Source organism: Carassius carassius, chromosome 46 (assembly GCF_963082965.1).
Source record: "Carassius carassius chromosome 46, fCarCar2.1, whole genome shotgun sequence".
Taxonomy (NCBI): Eukaryota; Metazoa; Chordata; class Actinopteri; order Cypriniformes; family Cyprinidae; genus Carassius; species Carassius carassius.
The window spans coordinates 18,557,854-18,578,070 of NC_081800.1; the positions used below are offsets into that span (position 1 = coordinate 18,557,854).

A 20,217-nucleotide genomic window follows, 5' to 3' on the forward strand; every position below is an offset into this window, starting at 1 on the left:
CGCCATGTAGCAACATATGTAAATTATTTTATTTAATAAAATATGTTTAGATGAATTATATAAGCAGTGGTCAATCACCATGTTCTGTCTATAAACTGTTAATGTGAAAAATGAAACATAACATATTTTTACAGATAATGTGTCAAAAAGCCATAAGGAGGCGCCATTTATCTAGAAAGTGTATTATGGCGTTTATATCGAATTACTTATTCCCATGCTCTTGCTCCATATTTTGAACTAATCACCTGATGATTTTAATGACCATTTATCATAATTTTTCATTTTAATTAATTATTTGCACTGCACATATCATTTACATAGACACTGGATAGATTAGATGTTGAAGACAGTGATTTTCAGCGTTTTCCAATGAGAAGTTAGTAATGCTTTTTTTTTGCTACAAATAAATGTGTATCTTTTTAAATTATATACCAAAATATTTGTATTATAATTACGTTTGACTAAATGTAATTAGTAATATACAAAATAAATGGTAAAATAACTGAGACTTGCATGACCAGTTTCAGAATTTTATCAGAGAAAAATTCGAAAAGATTATGAACATTCACATATAAAAAATATTTTCAAACTCCAGAAATATAGACACGGAACATGTCCATTCAATACGCTATACAAACCATTTTTTTTTAAAGAAAATACACCTTTGCATGTGTAAAGAACTCTTGTAAACAACTTGTGCAAAGAGTTTCCAAATAAGCAAACACGTTTTTAAAAGGTAAACAGCTATGCAATCCGTACATCCATTTTAAGTTCCTTAATCCAGCACATCTCAACATATGCTAAAATAAATATGCGTAGGCTACGTACCTTGATGCTTTCTTTAAACATTTGCTGAAATTTATGGAAACTAAAAACTTGCCTACAACCAAGTGCGTTTGAACAGTTCTTCGTCTCCTAACTAGAACAATAGTTAAATAATGTAACAATGTTCAACTGTAAACCTGTTACTGTACATATACAGTAATCAAACTAATGCAGCGAATGCAACATTCCGATGTAATTTCAACCAGTCAGTTTGACTTGAAACGGCACATTTCACAACGAAAAAAGCAAATCTAGATCCAAATGAAACTGTTTGCCTACTTATAATCAGTTTTCACATGTCTGTCCATCAGTCAAACGGATGATGTACCAGTTCAGGGTGGCTGTTCTGCGGTGGGTAGCTGCAGGTGGAGATGGAGCTTCCGCCCGGGCTCACCGGTGGTGTCATGCCGCTCAGAGGTACCAGAGCGCTCGGATGCCGGTGGTACGGTCTGTAGGACGGGAGAAGGTGATGGTGTTGACCGTGGTAATAACTCACGGGAGAGTTGGCGTAATCGTTTGGAGACAGAGGGCGCGCGTTACCAAGCATGGGCTGCAGGTAGCTGGAGATGTGCGTCGGAGAGCTGGACTGGTGACTCCAGGAACTGGTGCTGACGAACGGGGTTTGCCAGTAAACGGGCTCCTGTTGCAGGTAGTACGAGTCGGTGAAGTTAAATCCAGACGGTAAGGGTGGTGCTCGGTAGGGTCTCTTGACGCGCCTCCTGCGCCTGTAATTACCCTTTTCAAACATGTCTTGAAACGCAGGATCTAGCGTCCAGAAGTTCCCCTTCCTCTCCCCGCCATTCTCCCGGGGAATCTTCACGAAACACTCGTTGAGGCTCAGATTGTGTCTGATGCTGTTCTGCCACCCCTTTTTGTTCTTCTCGTAGTATGGAAACTTGGATATAATGAATCTGTAAATGTCATTCAGGGTCAGCTTCTTCTCCTCGCTTTCTCTAATGGCCATTGCAATGAGAGCCACATACGAATAAGGAGGCTTTTCAGGTGCTGGAGCGGCTCCTCCATCCCCCGCGGTACCCGGACCGTCCTCTGCTTTATCTCGGGATTGCAGGTTTCCAGACTCCTCTCTGCGATCCATGAGGTGGGCTTGAGGTGGATGAATAAAAGCGAGATTCTCTGTAGCGCACAGCACAGGTGTAAAGTTAAAAGATTCCAGGTGTGTTTCGGATTTGCTTTAGTCTCCACCTACCTGCCCTGCCTCGTGTTGTTGTATCCTGAAATAGAGGTCAAAAGTTCGCGAATTCAACATGAAAGAGGCGCGCGAGGGTCGCAGACGTATTTTGACTGCTTGGTAAATGTTACAGTAAACATCTGTTTGATGTCGCCGGCATTAAAAAACAGTTGCTAACAGCGCAAAGCCAACATCTATAAAATAAAAATAATATGATTTCTTTTTCTTTCTTAGTTTTGTGAATGATTGTGCAATTTAATTTAAAATAATTCTAAAAAGTATACTTTAACTTAATAGTTTTTTTATGTTTATGCGCTCCGTTTCTTGCAGGCCTTTGATTAAAATAATCAGGATAGGCTAAATAATATCAGCAAATCATATAACGTTTAAACACATTTAACTTTAGTGCATTTATGATTTTATGGACTGCGCATGTCTCTTGAAACAAAGAGGATCTGGTCTGTAAACTAATCATAATCTTCGGCACTGTTTTCCCACCACTGCTCCGTCCAATCAAATAAAAGTAGCGCGCCATCAAAGGTACCGTCTTGTTAAGACCTCATTTGATGAAGCGATATTCTCAACATAGGCCTAACACCATTTACGTCTAGCAATGCAAAATATTTATTACTTTATATCTGTTTTGATTTATTGTACATTTTTTTCTTTATTATAGATAATTATAGGCAACCTAAAAGTGAGGTTTTTAAAGTCATTTAAACGTATAGTATTTTTTTCTGATAGTGATTGGACTGGAATTAATTATATGAAATCATAGCAATATTTAGGCTGAAAATGAAAGTCTTGTGTGTTACAGTAATGATAATTCGGTTTGCATGACTTGTATGCATAGTGATATTAAAATTAGCAGGAATTAACATCATTTTGGTAACACTTTACAGTAGCGTCTTATTAGTTAACCTTAGTTAATGCAATAACTAAAATTCACTAACAATAAGAAATACATTTGTTTCAATATTCATTAATGTTGTTATTTCATGTTAGTTTGTGTCCATTAAATAATATGAACAGATAAAGCTTTTGTTTTAATAATGTATTAGAAAATGTTCATATTGACAAACTAAGGTTAATAAATGTTTCAGAAATATTTAATATAATTGTTAGTTCATGCATTATTATTATTAATATTATTATATACATGTCATAGTTAACAGATGTTAATAAATGGAAACATATTGTAAAGTGTTCTATAATAGCTGCAATGTTCTGCATATTGTCACTGGATGAATCTTGAGCTCAGAGACCTTGCTTTCCAAGCAATCAATGTATTTTTGTTATACTATTCAATTGTTAGTTTTATTTTATCATCTTTTCTGAACATTATCAACAGGTTTGATCTACTATAAACTTGTCTTCATGAATTTTGGTCTTTTCCTAAGTAAATTTCATTTAATGAGCACATTTAAATTCAGCATACATTAATAAAGGTCATAAAATACAGTAAAATTAAAATATAAAATTGAGTAAAGTTCCAAGATAACAGTTACTAAACCATGCATAACTGGAAAGGCTACAGAGTAAAAATGTGTATTAAGTCTAGATTTTGTGACCATGGAACATATAAAATAGCTTTAACGGCAGATCTGAGGGAATTAGGAGCTGAATTAAAAATCAGAGATTTAAAAACAATCAGCAAAAGTTTGAATTTAATTCTAAAAAAGACAGGAACCCAGTGAGGGGAAGATAAAATCGGAGTGATCACGTGTTTTTGCACTTGTTAACAGTTCTTAGAACTGCATTCTGAACCATCTGAAAACATGCAAATGAAGACTGGAGAAGTTTAAAATATAAAAAAAATTACATTAGTCCATTTGTGGTTGTTTTCCAAGTCTCGAAAGGCAAGACAATGCTCAAAAACCTGATTATTATTATTTTTTGTATGTTACTATAGATTCTAGTTTTAGAAGGACCAAAGCTAATCACCTCATTGTTGTTTTTTTATTTGTTAAGCTGGAGGAAATAATTTTCCATCCACCATTTAATATCCTCAAAAAAGTCCATGAGAGGGTGCAGAGAATGTCTAGATTTAAATCAAGCATGCAGCTGAGGATCATCAGCATAGAAATTAAATGCAATAATTCCTAATTATATTATCAAATGGAAGCATGTACAGAGTTTAATTGCCCCAAAATGCCCCCTTGATGAACCCCACAGGAGAGAGAAGCAGATGAGAAAAATTAGAAAATGAGAATGAGAATGAGAAAAGAATGAGAAAAACTGGCAAATTGCCACTGATGTCCTGGATTTAAAATATGACTCAAACCACAGTATAGTGTTATATCCTTAATGCTTACCCAATGTTCAAGATGTAACAAAAGGATATTGTGATCTACCGTGTCAAAAGCAGCATTCAGATCAAGTAAAATCAAAATGGCATTTTCACCAGAATCATCTGACTCTTTACATCAGCATTGGGCTTTTTAAACAACAGCGGTACAACTGCATGCTAAGTTAGAATTAAGTTATTAAGAATTAACTAAGTTAATAAGTTAGAATGTCATGGAAAAGTAAATTTATTTCAGTAATTCAAATCAAATTGTGAAATTTGTGTATTAAATGAATTCAATGCACACAGACTGAAGTAGATTAAGTCTTTGGTTCTTTTAATTGTGATGATTTTGGCTCACATTTAACAAAAAAACTCAAAATTTCAACAAATTAGAATACTTCGTAAGACCAAAAAAAAAAATTTTTAGTAAATTGTTTGCTTTCTGTAAAGTATGCTAATTTACTGTACATGTACTTAATACTTTGCTCATTTTACTTTAATTACTGCCTCAATTCAGCATGGCATGGAGGTGATCAGTTTGTGGCACAGCTGAGGTGGTATGGAAGCCCAATTTTTTTTGACAGTGGCCTTCAGCTCATCTGCATTTTTTTGGTCTATTGTTTTTCATTTTCTTCTTGACACTACCCCATAGATTATCTATGGGGTTTAGGCCTGGTGAGTTTGTTGGCCAGTCAGGAACACCAACACCATGGTCATTTAACCAACTTTTGGTGCTTTTGGCAGTGTGGGCAGGTGCCAAATCCTGCTGGAAAATGAAAAGGGTTATGAGTATATTTACTGATAATATCAGAGAAGTATTTAGCTCTTGCTTTTTTAGCTGCTTTCTGAGAATCCACCAGGCAGATTATAAAGATTTCGAATGAAACCGTAAAGATATTTTTGCTTTCTGACAAATCTAAGCAAAGGAGTGGAGTCATCCAACCATGGCTCTGATTTATAAATCATCTGAACAAGAATAATTAAGGAGAGAAATTAGATATTCTTTTGAACATTAGTGTAACATTTTTAAGTTTTCCTGAAAATCTATCAAATTTGATGTGATATCACAATCATTTATGGAATGTACAGTATATATAATTGACCACAGGTAAAATAACATAAAACATTCTTACTCCAAGATGCATGTAATAACATGCCTTTTTTTCTTTGGGAATTTCCCACCCTGCCAGTTTCATCTTTATGTGTATTGTCAGATGCATTGCTAAGTGCCTCAGATCTTCAGATACCTCCATTAAAATCAGCACATTCACAACACTGCAAGAGTAACTATATCATACAAATGAGAAAGAAATTATAGAAATCTATCTGAATTTGCTAGCTTCTGAACACCAAACATATTAATTGCTTGAAATTGATTTTGCATTCTGTTCATTACTTTTTGGAAAACATTGAAACCCTAATCATCTCTCAAATAACCACCTACTACATTATACTGAGCTGTATAATGCCCTATACTGAGAGAATTCAGATTGTTATCGTTCTTTCATGAGACAGTCTGTCTATGCTAAGCCAGTGATGGAGAAAGATAAACTTTGGTACTCTGGAAAACTTTTTATAATTTACTTTCAGTTCCCATAGTATGTTTTTCCTTACAAATTTTTAAAAAAATTATTGCATTGTTTTCTTATAACACAATTCAAAAGGGCAACATGCAAGAACAAGTGAATGTTTCATGATATGGGAAATGCAACACAAAATGTAACTTATCAAGAAGATCAAGGAAAACCCTTAAAACGACCTTCCCTGTTGACCGGTTTACTAAGCAAATGACTTTACAAATACATGCTCAGAGTTTCTGAAAGCTGAAAGGTTTACATTTACATCTATGCATTTAGTAGACGCTTTTATCCAAAATGTCGAGCATAAGCAATTTGTCAAAAAACCAATATTTATAACATACAATGCCAGAAATTAGGAAGCAAACTAGAGAAAAGGAGCAATGCAAAGAAGATATTTTATTTGTTCATTTATTTTTTAATGTGTACATTTTTTTTTTTACAGAAGACGCCAAAACTAATAACTATTACAATGGAGATTTATTTCAATCTGTTAATTGAAACACTTTTATGTACAAAATATTAATGTTATCCTGTTTCCCTTGACATTATAAGTTGAATCATGAAACAGAGACAGAGGCTCAATGGGCACAGTAACAGACATTTGCTAAACCAAATCTTTCAGTGTCATATTGTTGACAAGAGTAGATCAACAAACATATTGCACCTTATAATATCACATCATCAGGATAATGACATGACACAGAATTATCCTTTGAGGAAGTAGGATAAACAGAAACACTTAATGTACAGCTATATCGCAAAGTTTTTATAAAGTTATACATTTTTCTATACCCAACAGACATCTTTTTTGTTAAACTTAACTGCACAATCATTCATCTGAAACATGTCCAGTGTTAAAAAACACAAAGAAATGATTGAACATACACAAGAACATGTTTTACAAAGCCCACATCATACTTTGCGGCATAACGTAGAATCTCAGATGCATTTACCAGAGCTCAAGTTAAGAGAACACGGTCGTCTCATCTAAGTGAGAATTCAATTATTATCCTTTTTTATCTCCACAGTTGTTGAGCAGCAAGTATAAAGTTGTAGTCGTCACCCAAGGGTAATGCTATCCACATATTTCCTGTAAAGATCCCAGATTTACCGAGCGAGCACACAGGTGACAAAGACCAGTCAAACTGCTGAACTTCTAAGATCTGATCTATATTCTCATCTCCAATTGTAATAGAGATAGACGCAGATAAAGGATAAGTTAATGGTCAAGCTGGTAAACAGTACACCAGGCCAAAGGGTCAACCCCCAAAAACCTGTGAAGACAACAAAAACATACAAACTAATTATTATGCGGAACAGAGTAACCTAGTTGGTTTAAACACTACTACTGTAATGAACTTCCTATTTGTACCCTTCCATCCAGGACTGCTGTCAGTTCCATTTCCTGTGGTCGTGTCTACATGGCAATCTGACGATGCAGAGGAGCTGTCCATTCGCTTCTCCACATGCTCAAACACACTGCCCTCATCGATCAGTGAACCTGAATCCCAAACAAAATCATTCAAATTAAAAATTTGAAAACAGAACATATAAATAAGATGTTAAATTGTGGTAATTAGTAGTACAATTAAATTTTTAAGTAATACTTATATATAAATAGACTAAAGATCATTCCTCAAAAATAGCAACAGCCTCCAAAAAGCATTTGGCCACTGAAAATAAGTAAATAAAAGCTGACAAATAAAACGACAACAACAAAGTCACAATCACACATTAAAATTTGTGGGGCCACTCTATGCTATCAATCAGCTCAAATGATTAACACAAAATAAAAAAAAAACTACGTCCAAAAGTGTCCTATACCATGATTCTGTGAATGGAAGTGTGGAACATCAGGCAAGAATCCTCCGCTGTGCACATGGTTTTGCTCTGAAAGAAAGGGAGGAGGTGAAGCCAAAATAAAAGGCTCTGGAGGAGCGGAAAAGAGCTGCAGCTTTTGCCCACTGATGTTGAGTCTGGCTGGGCTGATGAGTGGCCGGCGCTGCCTGGCAGAGCTAGAGGTGGAAGTGACGGATCCTGCCACAGATGGGGTTGGAGACGGTCCAGGAGAAGAGGGTCGGCTTCCAGATTTTAGGGAGTAGTAATCTATTTTAAAAAATGAAAGAAATTGCATAGTGTTTATTAAATGGTGATGTGACTGGTTAAGTAATTGACTATATCATGTATGATTTATCGGATTTTAGTTCTTATAGATGTATGCAACCATTCCTTCACTTCTTTTGAGTTACCTGAAGGTGGAGAGTCTTTACACTGTGAAGATGGTCTACTCCCACTGAAGAGGAAACCTGAATCTAGAAATAAAAGGCCAGTATCATAACAATTTTAAATAACCTTTTTTTCTGTTTTATAAATGTAATTTGATCCTGTGATAGCAAAGCTGTATTTTCAGCATCATTACTCCAGTCTTCAGTGTCACATGATCCTTCAGAAATCATTCTAATATGATCAAACTTCTGAATGCCAGTACAACTATAGTTTCTTGTTTAAAACACTTGCATGGCTAATTCCACAAAAAGTGAAAAGGAGCTATCGCACAAAAGACTGATAGAAATTCCTAGCATTTTTTTTTTCTTATACAACACAAGCATCCAACTGCAAAGTGGAGTCATTTAACACACTCATACTGTCATTCCAGGAATGTCTCCTTATGTTGAGCCAACACAGCTGCAGCCGTGGAGAGGAGCAACACCATTACTGAACATTATAAAGCAGATGGGTGAAGGTGCATGATGGAGCAGGTACCGGCCCTGCTTACACACAAGCCTTTTCAAGACTTCCTGTAGAAGTGTGACGGGGAGATGAGTGATATTCTAATGCTTCTGTAAAAATGAGCTGTGAGAGATCTCACTAGACTCTCAGTGATATTTCTTAAAACTAAATATTTGTTAGCTGTTAAAGATCACAATTACATACCCATCTCTATATAATGCAATGAGGTGGAAAAAGAATCAAACGTGTGTGTGATTAAATCAAAAGCGTAAAGAACAAGCTCTGGCCCTTTTTTTATCCCACCTGCCGAGCCACTGCATCTGATAACAGGAGGCAGACGTTTGCCATCTCATCTGGTCTCGTCTGAAGATTCACACATGAAACGAACCATCATTCTTCTACCCTCTCACAACAGTCATTTAAACACCACTCCCGACATCACCCTGATCCCAGGCTTTAAATCCTGTGTGTATTACAAAGTCCCATTTACTGAAGGGTCAAAGTTAAAAACTCTGGCAGACCAAGTCGTTACCCCTGGAATCCCTTTTGATATATAGTAGGAACAATATGTTCGAGGCTATGCCATGTCAAAACTGTGAGCCAACTTTTTTTTTTCTCCACAAAGGCAGGAATAAAAAAAATATATGATTTATTCATGTAGCTCCAAACCGGTTTCACAAAATATGAATTTTTAAATATCTTTTCATACACTGATAGTTCATAATATTGATCTGCATCATATCTGATATGAGAGCTGATATGGAGGTCATTAACAGTGAATAAGGTTCCTCACACTACTCCATTTTTGGAGCTGTAATAGAGAAAAATTGTTCCACTGAAACAATAACAACATACAGGATTTGAACAGCATGACGGGGAGTAAATTAAGGCAAATTTCATTTAAATGTTCACTATTCTTTTAAATTTAAATGGCATAAAATGAAAAAGATCAGCTGCTAAAGTGCCTCTATTATGGGTTATGAAAGGTTCATGTTTTGGTAGTCCCCGCATGCAATGCCAAAAACACTTATAATATGCATTTATTTTTACATTACTTGCTTAACGACTCCCAAACATTATCTTAACGATTAATTTTTCCAAATCCCTGCTTTGAGTGACTCTAATCTGCGGTGATTGGGCTCATTTCCAATTATTTTTACCGCTCCTATGCCACCATTTTCATTTTCATTTAGACCAAACGCGAAAATCAAGTTTTCCCCAGATCTGCAAATGCAACAAGTAGGCGGGCAAAATGCTAATGTTTCTTGTTGATGTCAACATGTTGCACTTTCAGATTTAAAACTTTGCAGGATGTTTTCATTCACTTTGAGCTGTGTTACACACTGCATGAAAGGTAATTTAAAAAAATCTTTAATGGGGGCACTTTAATAAACCAATGTAAATTAATCCCTTCCTATAACTGGAAGCTCATCAGTGGTGGGAAAATCCCTTTAGCATGCAGGCAACTGGAGACATCAAAAAACCTATTTCTCAATCACACTTTCGCAGTTTTCTTTGGCAGTTGGCAAAATTCCCCTGCTAGGTGCGGCACCGTCTGGGGTGAAGAGTGAGCTGAGTTTCTCGTACCATTCATTAAGTCAATCAGTGACCCATATCTTTCCCATCATGCACTTCTGCATTGGTTCCACAAAACAGCACCTGGGGCCTCTCACTATAGCAGCACAGCTCTTAACTTCACAAACAAAGTGAAGGCTTTTCTACAACGATTACAACTATTTTACAAAAAAGCCCATTTCATTGCATAACCCATTCATTTTCATTGTTAATTATTTAATTCTAATTAGTTTTATTTAAAATGATTTTAATTTTTGTATCAGCAGGCTATAGGCATTTTTTTGATCAATGACAGTTAAAATAGTAATATCGTAAAACCTTGCAAAATGACAGTTTAAACTAAATGTTTTCTATTTGAATATATTTTAAAGTGTAATTATTTCTGTGATGGCAAAGCTGAATTTTTTTTTTTTATTATCAATTATTATTGGCATTCAATTATTAACAATAGTTCTTATTAAAAATGTTGAAACTGCTCAACATTTTTGTGGATACCATGATACAATTCTCAGGATTATCAGATAAATAGAAATTTCAAAAGAAAAGAATTTACTTGTAAAATAAATCTTTTTTTTAACACTCTATAATTATATTTTTAATTAATTTTAGTTGTCCTTGCTCAAGACAGCTTTTCTTCAAATATTACTTTCCTTACCAAAGTTTTGAATAGAAGTGTGTCATGGTTTCCACAAAAATAGCAAAAACTGGTTTAACACTGATAATAAGAAATGTTTCTGATTTCTGAATGATTTTTGAAGGATTATGTGATACTGAAGACTGGAGTAATGGATGCCGAAAATTCAGCTTGACCATCACAGGAATAAAATAAATTTTGAAAGATATTCAGAAAGAAAAGGTATTTTCAATTGTAAAAATATTTCACAATGTTAATGTATTTTTTATAAAAGAAATTTTGCATAATATAAGGATTTATAATATATATATGTAAAATTTCATTAAACTTCTTAGAAAACTAAAAGGACTTCAGATGACAATGTGCATCTGTCTTAGGCTTTACCTGCTCGTGCTACGGAGGGGATAGTTCCCAGAGAGAGGGCCTTGTTGAGTCGCCCAGGGAGCGATGAGGGAGAGGCTTTGCGCGTTCTGTGGCTTTGCTGGCGGATGAGCAGCTGTGACAGGTTGGGAGGAGGTGTTGGGATGAAGGTGGAGGATCCAGACACAGGTGCAGACAGCGGGGGACAGTGATTACTGTAGTACGGCCCAGGTGAACTGCCAGACAAATACCTGCAACAGACAGATGAGAATTGGTCCACTGCTCATTTTAATGGAGCAAATATCTCTTCAGTTACTGTTATGGACTGTAAAGATTGTATGTAAAGATTTCATCACAGATAATAAGATAATAGAAGGTAGCATATCTGCAAATGTATGAAATTATTCATCAGTAATATCCCAGTCAATATCCACTTGTTCAGTTCAGACAATGGACAGTGACTTTAATTAAAAAAAGCGCAACAAGCTACCATCTCAAACTGTCTTTAATGTGATCTAAATCTAAATAAATAAATGGCAAACAGACAGTTCACATTTTATCATTGTTTTATTTAACTTTCATAATAGGGTTAAATAATACAATAGGGTTTAAAAAAATATGCAATACAACCCAAGTATAATACAGTGATTGCTCCAACATGCTGCTTCAACATTACAACAACAAATATGAGCTTAAGTTTCTGGACGGAAACGGTTTCACACCATTCAACAATGCAGTTGTCCATTTCACATTATATCTCTGGGGTCATTCCATGTCAAAAAACACTAGAAACCACTGAGCAGATGTTGAGATATCAGAAAAAGCACAGCAATGCCAAAAAATCATAATATCAGTTGAAGGTTTTCACAGGCAACTATTTCCAGCCTGGGGGCAATGAAGTATCAAAAAGCTCCAAACTGATTTTTAGATTTGTAGTGGTTAGAGGCCACAACATATTCAGGTCCATTTGAGATTCTAGTTGAACGTTTTATGGTAATTTAACTGCTTATAAGATCTAAGCTGGTGCAAATCAAAGTCTTCACTTAGTTAAAAACCTGGATTTGACAAGATAAAGCAGAACTAATATAAAAGAGGCAAAACCCAAATACTTTCCTTCCAATAATCAATCTCTGACATCACCATGCTCCTTCTGGTACAACATGAACAGATCTGTGATTTCACCTTGACAGGTCCTACCACAATAAATCATCAGTGCTAAAAACGGTTTTACTCATTTACTCACATTTGAAATCATATGAAATTAGGGAGGCATCATACTTCCGGACAATATAAACTTGTCTAGTAATGAATTAGTCAATGAAGGATCAAATATACTTAAAAAAATACAATGCTGTGCTGAACAAATGTTACACACCATTTTGAGATACTTGTATCGACGTCAAGTCTAAATGCACACTATTATTAGTATTTACCAACCATCGGCCTTGGCAAGCAAAACTATGATAATAAGGATACATGAAACTAAATATTTCAACAATACTGATGTCTACAGTCAAATACTCAAATAAGTGAAATGTGCATAATAAGTCATCATAAAAAAGCTAATGAAGCTTTACATTAGGCATACTTCACTTAATACAAAATTAAATGGGTAATACAAAAATATAAATATTAAAGCTCGTCAGAGTTGGACAGGTACCATAAGATCTGTGCAAGTTGATACACATCTAATGGAAATGAAAATAATTAATTTAAATAGCAAAAAAGTTGCAGACTATAAGTGTCTAAGTCACATTAGTATTTACTTTGATCACAGCAAAAAAAAAAAAAAAACTTCATAACCACATGCGTACAGTAACCTGGGAAATACAGTGATGCAAACCTACAAAAACATACAATGTATAGTCATACCGTCACAATGTCACACATTGTAAAGAAAATATAATGTTCATAATATAATAAGCATAGTGCTATGCAAAGTCAGCTAATTTTCTGTATCTTTAAACACAAATTATTGCATACATTCTTTACTGATGTAATGATTCCAAAATCAACCTGGTGATGGAGACAGACTTGAGATTCAGAATAAACAAAGAAAGGCACAAATATTTCTCTCTCAAATGTGTTAAGCTGTAGGTTAACCTTAAAGCCGAGTACTTGAGCTAAAATATAACAAAAAGCTAAATACTGATAATATCAGTATTTTTTGTTACAGTTAGGTATATTTTTTTAGGTGGTTTAAGTTAAATGTTTTGTACATTTTAATTTTAAATTCTATGCTGCCTAAGCACCATTATGATTTCTTGGTGAACAATGCATTTTACTCATGAACTAGACTGTATCTTTATAAGCTACTCCAAACCTGTGAATTCAACCTGCTCCAAACCTCAAATTAGTGGCACAGTGGTAATGTCAAGCACTATTCTACAAAAAGGCAATAAACAATCTTTTTCTAGTAATTTGAGCAAGCTCATCCACACAGACTATATTTTTTATATTTTAGCACAGTGTATAAAAGGCCTATTTAGCAAGTATCTTGGCCATGAAGGTTTATAATGAGTGCATTAGTTAGTGTAAATTGAAGACAGTTGGGAGAAAAATGGTCCCAAAAATCAAACCCTTGTTTCTAAATGTCCCAAAAGTATCATCGATTACAGATCCCATAAAATATCTTGTTATAGTGTCACTACTCAGATTCTGACCTGCGAGCTCTGGCTCTTCTCTGAGTCGTGGATTTGTGTGTTGCCACAGCGGCAGCGAATCCCACCAGACAACACACAGAAGTGATGCCCAACTTGACCATTTCCAACCAATCAGGGAAGTCCGTCTTGAGATAACACTCTGCCAGATAAAAACATATCACCAGAAGCCAAAGCACAGAGGCCATAGCGTCAATCCTCCTCAACCTTGAAAAGAAAAGAATATATATTTAGCGGAGATTTAAAATAAAAATAAATTTACATACATATATAAACTAATTTATATATATATATATATATATATATATATATATATATATATATATATATATATAATATTATTTATTTATTTAAAAATCATATCGGTAGCACTTTATTTTACAGTCCTGTTCGTCATGTACATACAATGTACTTATTATAATTACAATAATAACTATGTAATAACTAGGTACTAACCCTGAACCTACTCCTAAATCTAACCCTACCCTATGTAGTTACCTTTTATTGCCAGAACTTTCTTAGATAAATACACTGTAAGTACACTATAAGTACATATAAGTACACGTACTGTAAAATAAAGTGCAACCATCATATCTCTCTCTCTCTCTGTGTGTGTGTGTGTGTATATGTGATATATATATATATATATATATATATATATATATACACACACACACTAGAGGTCTTCACAGTGCACCCGAGACCCGTCGACCCCGGACCCGACCCGGGACCCGTACGGGTTCGGGTCTATATTTTAAATCATCAGCCGGGTCCAGGTCGGGTCCGAATCTATTACCTCGGGTCCCGGGTCCCGGGTCTGTTTAACATTGTGTGTAATACCAGTGCGATCGGAGTCATTGGACTCGGAGAACACCCGGCCATGATCAAAGACTGCTTGTGTTTTTTGTAACTTGCAACTTGTAAAATTAGGAAAAGAAAAGAGGGAGCCAAAAAAAGTGATCTCTCTCTCTCTCTGCTTTTACAAGCAGAGCGCGCAGATTCAGAGTTAATACAAGTGCACGCACGGTATTAATGCTTGCAGACTTGACACACTCATATTTAATATATTTCAAATCAGCAACACAATCTGAGGTGAACTGTCACATGAATGTTTTCTATGACGCTCAAACTGCGTTAAAGCATTTTAGGTTGATACAGCTAGCACGCATGTGCAGTCTCGAGCGCGTTTCATGTTTCTATGGCAACCAGTGAGGGACACTTCGACCGCCAAACCGCGTTTTACATTTTCTCCCATTTTTATAATATTATAAATGAACCGTTTAATCTTAAAGTTTTAGTGGTTCAGATTCAGACTCGATGCAGAGCAGAGAGCACAGAGATCAGATGATAGCAAATAAATAACGTCAGCGGCCATGGCATTGCACGAGCGATCGTTATTATAGTTCAAAAGGGCAAACAGTCGAAGTTATTATGCGAATTAACTCGAGTCAGAATGTACATGTGCACAGTAGCATTTGTCATCCGTCACCGTGACATCAAGTGGACTTTTGAAGCTGAAATAATGAGTGGATTCAGCTTGGACTTGGAATAACGAGAGGAATAACATTAATAACTTTCTTGTCGGGGGATTGTAATCAATGCATCACAGGCAGTCAGGTACAAGGAAGAGAGACTACTGCTCTTTAAATTAGGTAAGACAAAAAGCTGTATTTTTCGCAACAGGTTTATTGACTTGTAATAGCAATTTATGGTGGAATATGTGAACGTCGGGTCAAGTCGGGTCTGTGTCTTCCCGGCGGGTTCGGGTCCAGATTTCAAATAATATACGGGTTTGGGTCGGGTCCGGGTAGGCATTTCTCGGATCTACACGGGTCCGGGTCCAGCTTTTGAAATATTATGGCGCTTTTCCACTACACAGTACCAGCTCGCCTCGGCTCGCCTCAACTCGGCTCTGTTTGGTTTTCCACAGTGTAAAAGTTGTACCTGTACCGCCTTCCAGGTACTTTTTTTCGTACCACCTCCGGCGAGGTTCCAAGCGAGCTGAGGCGATACTATAATGTGACGTGAAAACACAGCAGACTGCTGATTGGTCAGAGAGAATCTTCACTATTCACTGCGTCATCATTACACGCGCCAGCAATAGTATCCAGATAGAATCCAGAATAACCCCGCCATTTTTTAAAAGTTTGGCCAGAGATTGCGTGATATATCCAAAATATCCCGAGGATCAAAAACAACATGCACTCGATTTCCTCCATTGTCCTGTGTGTGTGGGTAGCGGGTGTGTGTCGCGTAGAAGATTACATCACGGCAGTTTCCTGCAGCGTCGCTATGACAACCAGGTACTATTGTGGAGGTACTATCTGCAATGGAAAACGGAGCGAAAAGCGAGCCGAGCTGAGGCGAGTCGAGGCGGTACTGGTAATGGAAAAGCGCCATTAGACGGGTCCGGGTCGGTTCGGTGTAGTACATTACGGGTCTCTTTCAGGTTCGGGCACGAATTTTTGGACCCGTGAAGACCTCTAACACACACACACACACACACACACACACACACACACACAGAAAGAGAGATAGAAAGGATTTTTAAATAAATAAATAATATATATATATATATATATATATATATATATATATATATATATATATATATATATTTTATTTAAAAATCCTATCTATCTATCTCTCTCTCTCTATGCGTGTGTGTGTTTGTTTGTATGTATGTATATATATATATATATATATATATATATATATATATATATATATATATATATACACACACACATATAACATTTTTATATTTGCTATAAGGTACAATTTATATATATTTCTAGGTACACACATTTATTCACACAAAAATTCTAAAAACACAATTAGCAGTTCATAATTTAAAGCACATACAAATTTTAATGTAAAAAATACGCACAAATTGGTAAACGCATTTTTCATTAAATAAATGATGTATATTTTATTTGGTTCACCTGACAGGTCCTGCCATTAAGACACCTGTGATGCAAGTTAGGAGACCAACAGAGGCCACGGCCATCTGATGTTCGCTTCCGGACTGCCAGACGAGCTGAGCGTTCTCCACAGCCTTTTCTGGCAGAAGACCCACCAGATCATCCCACATCATGCTGCCCGCCTCAGCATTGCTTTCACTCTCATTTTGGATGGAGAGTTTAGGTGGGGTGACTCCTCCGCTTAAGGTCTGCATGACGGAAGAGGCCACATCTCCAGATCCGGACAGAGCAACAGCTACAAGGAAGGCACAGGCGAGAAACGCAAGGACTCGGAGCAAGATCAGCCAGGCAGGAGTGGTGAGGGAGTAGCTGTTCTGTAGAAAAGGATAAAAAATGAATAAAATACTCCAAACACAAAAGAAGCAAGACAGAACAGGTATTCCCTTATCTCTGGCAATCAATTCCACACATTTATCTGCAGTTTAAGAAAACACTAGTCAAAGACTGGTCATTAATTACTCTTGATACACGTCACAAACGATACCTAGGTTGTAGTAAAATTCCAGTTTTATCTGGGCAACATCTAAATTCAGTGCAATTTCTCCATGTCAAGCACCTAATCAAACTTCAGAGTGCTATAAACATGGAATCTTCTGGATTTTTCATGTCAAGTCTTGTGGCTTGATCTGAAACCATATAAATATACAGAGATCACCACCTTAATAAAGGCTTTATCAGCATCCCGACTGCGTCTGAGCTGGTGGTTGAAGAGCAGAGCCCGCAGCTGTCGGTTCTGGTGTTTGATGTAGTACTCCACTGCTGTCTGGCACGGCCGGCACAACTTGAAGGTCTGCTCAAGGTGGTGCTTATATACCTCGATCTCCTCATCATAGTTTTCCTGTCATTATTGGTAAAATATTACTTTAAAATGTGCAGTTGCTTCCATGTTACTCGTTTTTGATAAAAAGCAGGCTTTAGTCATCTTGAAATTAAATGGGTGAATGTTAAACCTACATCATCCCTGGGGATGAACAAGGCCAGCTGCTTAATCTTCACTGTCTGGTTATTGTTGCACTTCTTGCACAGAAGCATTTGACAGTTGACCCACTGCAGAGTCTTCGGTGTCTCCGGGACACCGGCCGAAATGCCATGGTTGAGATGCTCTATGTATTGAGCAGGAATGGGCTTGTTGTAGTCCCCGTTCTACAGGTCAAAAACAAGCACAAAACAAAAACTCATTTATAGCATATCCAAAAGCTGCATCAGCAACACAGCAAAACCTTTTTAAATTATAATAGAAAACACACAAACACACACAAAAAGACACTTATAATACAAGTTATTTTTAAAATTAATTTTACAATATTACAGTTTTTACTGTATTTTTGATCAAATAAATGCATTCTTGGTCAGCATAATAGAGATCTTTCAAAAACATTGAAACAATTCTTACCAACCCCAAACTTTGAAAGGTAGTGTATAAAAAAATAGATGTAAAATGTAATATGTTTTGTCTAAATAAAGTAAATACCTCCTGAAAGCCATTATACTGTTCACAGTATGGACAATCCCAGCAGTTTCTGTTCCCATAGGGGACAACTGTGTCCTGATTGCAGAACCAACAATTCACTTTGACATGAGTTGGTTTTTTCCTGTCGAATAAGAGGAGTCATTTTTAGGAGAACTACTGCAAATTACCATGCATTAATAACAGAAAACAACTGTAATACAATACTCCCATTAATATTGACCTGACAGAACACCGTAGTGATTCTCAATTAACAGGTCACAGGCCTGTTTTGCAGACAGACAATAATTAGGACTACAGCGCTCCAGTGTTTTTGGTTGTATCAAATTCCATGGGACATGCAAGACATTCCGTGGAAACTAATGCAAAGCCTGAGTCTTGAATCTAAAGTAAAACTGGGATTTTGTTTTTCTAGACAGCACAATCAGTATCTCCAAACCTGAGAATGATAACCTAACAGTAGCATGAATTAAGTTTCTATTTACAGGCTGATAGGGGCTTGATTACACTAACAAATTCAGCCTGTGACATTATAAAAGATGATAACGTCGCCCACATTGAGACAAGTGATAGCATATAAACCATTAGGCAGAAATGTGAAGGAATTAAAATCCAGGAAATAAATCACATCTTATTAATAATTACTGTGGACTAGAAAAATAAATAGTACTTACGATTTATTACTCAATACAAATATTTAATCAATACTAATATGACTGATTCATTTAACGTCACAGCAGAGCATTTGTCCAATAAAAGAAGGATTAATGATGGGATCTTACATTATTGCTTTCAGTCTAGCACTATACGCATCATTTTTGACTGTTTGATATATATAAGTCTTTTACAAATAAGTTGCTCTTACCACGGTAATCAGTTTTCCGTCAAAATAGCATAGTTAACAGTTACTTTGTTTATTGGTTTCAACTTAAGCACCATTGCCTTTAAAAAGGAACCAGTGCCTTAATTAATAATTGATTTTCAAATTAACGATAACTGTAATATTTGTGGTAGAAAATATTAATATAACGGGCAATTCTGGTCTGTTTAAGTACCACAGACTTGCCATTTTACGAAATCTCTCGCGCTTGTTTGTGTAGCGCGTGCCATTGAATATCTCCGCGCGTGCACACGTATTTTTCATGGCCGAGGTGTAGAAAATACTACTGCCAGTGCCTATTAATTATATAGGAAACCGTGAAAAGTGCAGTGTAGTTCGTAACCCTTGCTAAATATAGATGTCTGTTATACAAAGCCCAGCGACATCTTAATGGCAGGGACACAATACCTGGTTGCAATTCTATAGATTAGCGCTCCTCCTGCAGCAATCGCCGTTGCTCCGACACCTCCAACTACAAATGGCGGGTACTGTAGTAATATTTGGTTAAAGGACTCCATTGCAAAACGGGATATTTACTTTAGTGTTATTCACAAGAAGCCACAGGCTGGAGTAGTGCATGCGGCAACAGTAGCGCGCATCAAGCTACAGCATGGTCATATCCAGGTCATGAGCGCGCTATCAAGACATGTCAAAATAAAAGTTGGAATTCTAAACGGGATTAAGTAATAATAATTTTAAAATATTATGATATTTATATAAATATCAAAATAATAAAATATACAATTAATCAGACATAAATGATCAGTTCTTAAATAAAAAATAAAATAAATTTTGTACAATATTGTTTTTGTTACACTCCATACCTATGTTGCAAAGTTACGTTTTGCACAGTTTCATTAATTATACGTTTTGACATTTTAAATCCCTTTTTAACATTAAACCATTTGCTTTATCTGTGCAGAAATTACATTACATTGCCTATAATTACTGTTATACGCCGTCCATTCAATAAATAAAACGGACCACTTTGCTTTTTCGAGAAAGTGAACTGAAGCAGGTTTATATGGTATAAACTTGCCCT

The 20,217-nt window shown here is 36.0% G+C and overlaps 2 protein-coding genes across 2 annotated transcripts; both read right to left on the reverse strand.

Annotated features, from left to right (window-relative positions):
- Positions 1-580: 580 nt before the first annotated feature.
- Positions 581-1,991, reverse strand: LOC132129394 (forkhead box protein L2-like). The gene has a single exon (XM_059540972.1). It carries the CDS (start codon positions 1,919-1,921, stop codon positions 1,133-1,135), a length of 789 nt encoding a protein of 262 aa, XP_059396955.1. The 5' UTR covers positions 1,922-1,991; the 3' UTR covers positions 581-1,132.
- A 4,355-nt stretch (positions 1,992-6,346) lies between these two features.
- LOC132128831 (transmembrane protein 201) lies at positions 6,347-19,810 on the reverse strand. Its single transcript, XM_059540192.1, has 11 exons — positions 19,584-19,810; positions 18,299-18,419; positions 17,782-17,970; positions 17,486-17,665; positions 16,789-17,141; positions 13,847-14,050; positions 11,208-11,434; positions 8,134-8,196; positions 7,709-7,990; positions 7,257-7,385; positions 6,347-7,158 (listed from the first exon to the last, which is right to left on the reverse strand). Exons 1-11 carry the CDS (start codon positions 19,691-19,693, stop codon positions 7,061-7,063), a joined length of 1,956 nt encoding a protein of 651 aa, XP_059396175.1. The 5' UTR covers positions 19,694-19,810; the 3' UTR covers positions 6,347-7,060.
- Positions 19,811-20,217: the final 407 nt, after the last annotated feature.